General features: G+C 40.2%; 1 protein-coding gene across 1 annotated transcript in view; it reads right to left on the minus strand.

The window, feature by feature from the left end:
- Positions 1-921, minus strand: part of LOC138955871 (kelch-like protein 33) — a gene marked incomplete at its 5' end in the record, with an annotated part of 6,958 nt that extends 6,037 nt beyond the window's left edge. The window contains 2 exon segments of the mRNA XM_070327382.1: positions 173-377; positions 702-921. Of these exon segments, the coding sequence (XP_070183483.1) occupies positions 173-377; positions 702-878 (382 nt within the window).
- Between the last annotated feature and the right edge of the window lie 5,775 nt (positions 922-6,696).

Raw genomic sequence — 6,696 nt, forward strand, 5'->3', positions numbered from 1 at the left:
GTTGGTTGGTTGGTTGGTTTGTTGGTTGGTTGGTTTGTTGGTTGGTTGGTTGGTTTGTTGGTTGGTTGGTTGGTTGATTGCTTGCTTGCTTGCTTGCTTGCTTGCTTGCTTGATTGATTCATTCATTCATACATTCATTCATTCATTTTGTTTTTGATGTGACGTCACTCACCTATGACGTAAATGTAACCATCGACAGCCTCCACGGTGAAGCGACACCTGGCGATCTTGAGAGGCCTGGCCTCCATCCATTGGTTGACGCGAGGGTCGTATTTCCACACGCCCGACATGAAGTTACCATGGTTCCAGTCCTTTCCACCAATCAGGTACAAGCAGTTGCTGAGCACCACGGGGCGATAGCCAACCAGATCTTTGACCTGAACGAGGAGGGACAAAAATTAGCACACAGTCAACATGCACATACCCACTTACACTTGCCTAGTATGGCATAGCCTATCTGCTGAAGAAGCTTAACAAACTTACATTACTTCGGAAAAATATTGCTAGAAGACAATTAAAGGTGAGGAAAATTGATGTTGTATTTTTTTACTTTTTAAAAATCTTACCTTTGTAAAATTGATGATGTTTATCTCGGGCAAGAGGCGTGAGGGCACCTTTTGGTGTGTGTGTGTGGGGGGGGGAGGTTGACAAGTGGCACACTCACTTTATTTTAATCCGTATCAAACAATTAATATTCTTACCTTTGGAAAGTTGATGGTGTTCATCTTGGGAAAGAGGCGCGAGGGAACCAAGGGGTCGACCATGAAGTAGTTGACCTTGGGACTACCTGTGGCACGGTCAAACAGCAGAAGGAACTCGAACATCTCTAGCCCCGCTGACGGCGCGGCCATTCTGCTGCTCACCGGCTTCGTCGTCATGATGTAGGTCACGGTCGGGTTCCGTTGCACTTTCTTTGTCTGTCTGTTTCAGAGTCGTTTCAGTTGTAAAATAACATTGACAAATAATAATGATAATGAGGATAGTTATATGGCGCAAATCCAAATAAAGTTCTAGGCGCCTCACAAATAACATACATAGATAAATTATTCTGTACACAGTCGGCAAAATCCAATAATAACAAACATCGAAAGAAACTGATACAGTTTACAAAATTACTAATTTATAGCTCGGTATATCGTCGAGAGCACTCTTCTTTTAAAGAATAATGTTAAAACAATTTATTTTTAATTTTTTATAAATTAACATTGCAAATTGATTACTTCGCCGGCATTTTGCAAGCGATCCACACGATCTTGCATGAGATGAGTTCTTTATCTCTTTCATAAACGTTTGTCTGTCTGCCTACGTCAAAGACCTTTGGGTCGAAGTACTGGTAAATGTAACGTGTGTTGTTTGTCAATAATAAACGTTCCAATCACCTACCATTCTACCGGCATACCTAAGACTTTAAAATTGGCAATCTAGTGGCTGCTCCGCCTGGCCTCTGGCATTATGGGGTTAGTGCTAGGACTGGTTGGTCCGGTGTCAGAATAATGTGACTGGGTGAGACACGAAGCCTGTGCTGCGACTTCTGTCTTGTGTGTGGCGCACGTTAAATGTCAAAGCAGCACCGCCCTGATATGGACCTTCGTGGTCGGCTGGGCGTTAAGCAAACAAACAAACAAACAAACAAACCTACCATTCTTGGTTTTTTTGTTCTGAAATTTGGAACGTTGGCAGTCTATCTGTTTTTTTTAATGTTTTTACATTTAGTCAAGTTTTGACTAAATGTTTTAACATAGAGGGGGGAATCGAGACGAGGGTCGTGGTGTATGTGTGTGTGTGTGTGTGTTGTGTGTGTGTGTGTGGTGTATGTGTGTGTGTGTGTGTGTGTGTGTCTGTCTGTGTGTGTGTGTAGAGCGATTCAGACTAAACTACTGGGCCGATCTTTATGAAATTTGACATGAGAGTTCCTGGGTATGATATCCCCGGACTTTTTTTCATTTTTTCGATAAATACCTTTGATGACGTCATATCCGGCTTTTTGTAAAAGTTGAGGCGGCACTGTCACACCCTCATTTTTCAAATAAATTGATTGAAATTTTGGCAAAGCAATCTTCGACGAAGGCCGGGGTTTAGTATTGCATTTCAGCTTGGTGGCTTAAAAACTAATGAGTGAGTTTGGTCATTAAAAATCGGAAACTTCTAATTAAAATTATTTTTTTATTAAACGATCCAAAAACAATTTCATCTTATTCTTCGTCATTTTTTGATTCCAAAAACATATACATATGTTATATTTGGATTAAAAACAAGCTCTGAAAATTAAAAATATAAAAATTATGATCAAAATTAAATTTTCGAAATCGTTTTAAAAACTATTTCATCTTATTCCTTGTCGGTTCCTGATTCCAAAAACATATAGATATGATATGTTTGGATTAAAAACACGCTCAGAAAGTTAAAACGAAGAGAGGTACAGTAAAGCACAGCGCAATCGCTACCGCGCCAAACAGGCTCGTCACTTTCACTGCCTTTTGCACAAGCGGCGGACTACGTTCAGTTTCATTCTGTGAGTTCCACAGCTTGACTAAATGTAGTAATTTCGCCTTACGCGACTTGTTTTTGTAGTCCTATCCGATAGGTTTGTTTTGGTTTGTTTGTTGTTTACTTTAATTCCCTGCTGCAAACATTTCACTGCTGTCTTGTCGAAATTTATTTTCCAATGCTTAAGTCTGTCTCATAATACATGTCTTTTCTCAGTCCCTGAAGACTTTTTCTGTGTTTGAGAACATTTGAAAGTAGAGTGCAGTCGACTATATATTGTACATCTCCCTTTATAAAAAAAAAATAAAAAAAAGTCGGACCCAATAGGTGATGATTTTTGTATACATGTGCAAAACAGGCCCTAAACTGGAGAAGAAAACAAGTCGCGTAAGGCGAAAATACAACATTTAGTCAAGTAGCTGTCGAACTCACAGAATGAAACTGAACGCAATGCCATTTTTCAGCAAGACCGTATACTCGTAGCATCGTCAGTCCACCGCTCATGGCAAAGGCAGTGAAATTGACAAGAAGAGCGGGGTAGTAGTTGCGCTAAGAAGGATAGCACGCTTTTCTGTACCTGTCTTTGTTTTAACTTTCTGAGCGTGTTTTTAATCCAAACATATCATATCTATATGTTTTTGGAATCAGGAACCGACAAGGAATAAGATGAAAGTGTTTTTAAATTGATTTCGACAATTTAATTTTGATAATAATTTTTATATATTTAATTTTCAGAGCTTGTTTTTAATCCAAATATAACATATTTATATGTTTTTGGAATCAGAAAATGATGGAGAATAAGATAAACGTAAATTTGGATCGTTTTATAAATTTTAATTTTTGTTTACAATTTTCAGATTTTTAATGACCAAAGTCATCAATTATTTTTTAAGCCACCAAGCTGAAATGCAATACCGAAGTCCGGGCTTCGTCGAAGATTGCCTGACCAAAATTTCAATCAATTTGGTTGAAAAATGAGGGCGTGACAGTGCCGCCTCAACTTTCACGAAAAGCCGGATATGACGTCATCAAAGACATTTATCAAAAAAATTAAAAAAACATTCGGGGATTTCATACCCAGGAACTCTCATGTCAAATTTCATAAAGATCGGTCCAGTAGTTTAGTCTGAATCGCTCTACACACACACACACACACACACACGCACAGACACACATACACCACGACCCTCGTCTCGATTCCCCCCTCGATGTTAAAACATTTAGTCATAACTTGACTAAATGTAAAAAGCACAGAACCAAATGTTACCTCCATGCTTTAAAATCACTACCGTTTTTCTTGTTGGGTGGCTGTTCGTCTGGTAAGTTGGTTGTTTTTAGGTTGGTGTCTAATTCTATGTCTCTCTCAATTATTGTCTGTCTGCCTGAATTTTCTCTTCTGAATGTCTATGTCCATGTCTTTAAACTTGCTTGTTTGTCAGTCTGGCTTTATTTTCTCTGAGGCGTTTCTTTCATCTCTCACGGTGCATGTCTTCTCCATCGAGTTATGCTTTGATTAGTAGTGAGGCCTGACCATATGAAACCAAACTCAAACTTCACCAAAATGGAAAAGACCCCATAAGCTAGTAAATAATATCACCCCTGTTCTTGTGATCTCTCTGTCTTTGTCTCTGTTCGACAATCTCTCTCTCTCTTTCTCTGTCTCTATCTCTGTCTCTCTGTCTCTCTCTCTCGGTCTCGCTCTCTCTCTCTGTCTGTCTGTTTCTCTCTGTATCTCTCTCCCTCTCTCTCTCTCTCCCTCTCTCTCTCCCTCTCTCTCTCTCTCTCTCTCTCTCTCTCTCTCTCTCTCTCTCTCTCGGTCTCGCTCTCTCTGTGTGTCTGTCTGTCTCTCTCTGTATCTCTCTCCCTCTCTCTTTCTCTCCCTCTCTCTCTCTCTCCCTCTCTCTCTGTCTCTCTCTCTCTCTCTCTCTCTCGGTCTCGCTCTCTCTCTGTGTCTGTCTGTCTCTCTCTGTATCTCTCTCTGCCTCTCTCTCGGTCTCGCTTTCTCTCTGTATCTTTCTCTGCCTCTCTCTCGGTCTTGCTCTCTCTCTGTATCTCTCAGTGCCTCTCTCTCGGTCTCGCTCTCTCTCTGTATCTCTCTCTGCCTCTCTCTCGGTCTCGCTCTCTCTCTCTGTATCTCTCTCTGCCTCTCTCTCGGTCTCGCTCTTTCTCTGTATCTCTCTCTGCCTCTCTCTCGGTCTCGCTCTCTCTCTGTATCTCTCTTTGCCTCTCTCTCGGTCTCGCTAGCTGTATCTCTCTCTGCCTCTCTCTCGGTCTCAATTTCACTGGTGTTGTTGTTGTTGGATCAATCTAGCAACAACATAAAGAGCTACATTTCTACCCTGCAACGACCCAAATGTAGTACAGTTTATTGGACTGTAAAATGCACATGTCCGTCTTTTCCGATAAAAATGCACGCACAATCTCACAGGGAAGACAAAGCCGTGGACAATGCAAAGAGACTTCAAAGGGAGACACTCGAAAATGAGAAGCAGACGACAAACAGACCGTTGACCTGGGGGGTCCCACAGCTATCAATGGGAGGAAAAATCGAACACAGATCATTTCCCCTTCACCTCCATTCAAGCGCTTCCGTTCAAACACTCACTTCAAGGCTAAGGACGACGGCGAATCATTCGAGGCGCGTTTTGTAAAACAATATTGTTGGTTTTTAACCCTCCTCATCACCAGAGAGAGTAACCTGCCCCTGGGGACGCAGAAAGTGATGAATGACGTCATGATTACTTAAGCGAACAGAACCGCCCCGAGGGTTGTGATTACGATTAGTCACGAGTTCCCAACGGATACCCAGAGGAGATGGTACCGTTTTGAAGAAAAGAAGAAGAAATAAAATCCCAAAAAAAGACAGAAAGAAAAGGAGGCGCGGGAGGCGGGGGTGGGGTTAGATTAAGGGAGAAATAAAGGGTGATTATTTCTGCATTCCTTCACAGTGTGCTCAGTGTCTTCATGCGACGTTTCCTGTGACAACGCAACGTATAAATACTGAGAAGGGTGGGTTGGGATTTTTAGCTCAAAAATAAACTGAGCAAGGATGATACTGTTATAAAATTATTGCAAATATGGACCACCAATAAAGAATCTACAGTCACGACAAAAAACTAAGAATAGAATAAATCCAAAAACAAAGAGACTACCAACGTTCCAAAAGTTCAGAATCAAAAAACAAGAAAGGTAGGCTGTTGGAACGTTTGTTATTGACAAAACAATACATTCACAGATATTTCGACCCAACGGTCTTTTAAGTGAACAGACAAACAAAATATTCACACAAAACTTATCTTGATAGTTCTATCAGTTTATTTTGTGTGAATATTTGTTTGTCTGTTCACTTAAAAGACCGTTGGGTCAAAATATCTGTGAATGTATTGTTTTGTCAATAACAAACGTTCAAACAACCTACCTTTCTTGTTTTTTGATTAAGAATAGAATAGAACACAAATGTCGTGACGCATTTGACATGTTCGATCTAAACATAATCTAGTTTTAGTGATAAGGTAGGTCTCCAGAACAGTCTCTTCTTTACTCATCAATTCGGCCCGGAGAGAGAGAGAGAGAGAGAGAGAGAGAGAGACAGAGACAGAGACAGAGACAGAGACAGAGACAGAGACAGAGAGACAGAGACAGACAGACAGACAGACAGACAGACAGACAGACAGAGACATGTGTACATGTGTCTGCCTTAACGACACTTCATGCGTACATATTCCAGGGGTTTATACCATCAATAAGGCGATTTGGAAAGAACTTTATTTCGTTAGTTTTTTCTGCAAAGCACGGTCGCCTGAAAGATATCACGAACTGATAGAGAGACATGTGTGTGCGTGTGTGTGTTATTAATGAAAACTAAAAACGAACATTATCGTGGTAGTCGTGCGAATATAAAATGTGAATTAAAAAGGTGAGTTCCACAACTGAACGCACGGTCTAGGTTTAAACGATATTTTATTTCCACTTATTTATTAATAAAATGAAAATAAATTTATTAATATGAGAATAACAACAAGCCTATGGCTTATATGGTCTTCACCTTTGACTCAAAATATCTCTGTAGCGAAATACTTTTTACTTTTATCTGTTATTTCCATTTTTCAAACTACATTTAGGCTTAAATCTAGACCTGCATGCGGTTACAATAGCTGCTGTACCATTTTTAAAAGTAATAAACAAACACTCCAATATGGATATATTTCA

This window comes from Littorina saxatilis, unplaced genomic scaffold (genome assembly GCF_037325665.1).
Source record: "Littorina saxatilis isolate snail1 unplaced genomic scaffold, US_GU_Lsax_2.0 scaffold_1371, whole genome shotgun sequence".
Taxonomy (NCBI): domain Eukaryota; kingdom Metazoa; phylum Mollusca; class Gastropoda; order Littorinimorpha; family Littorinidae; genus Littorina; species Littorina saxatilis.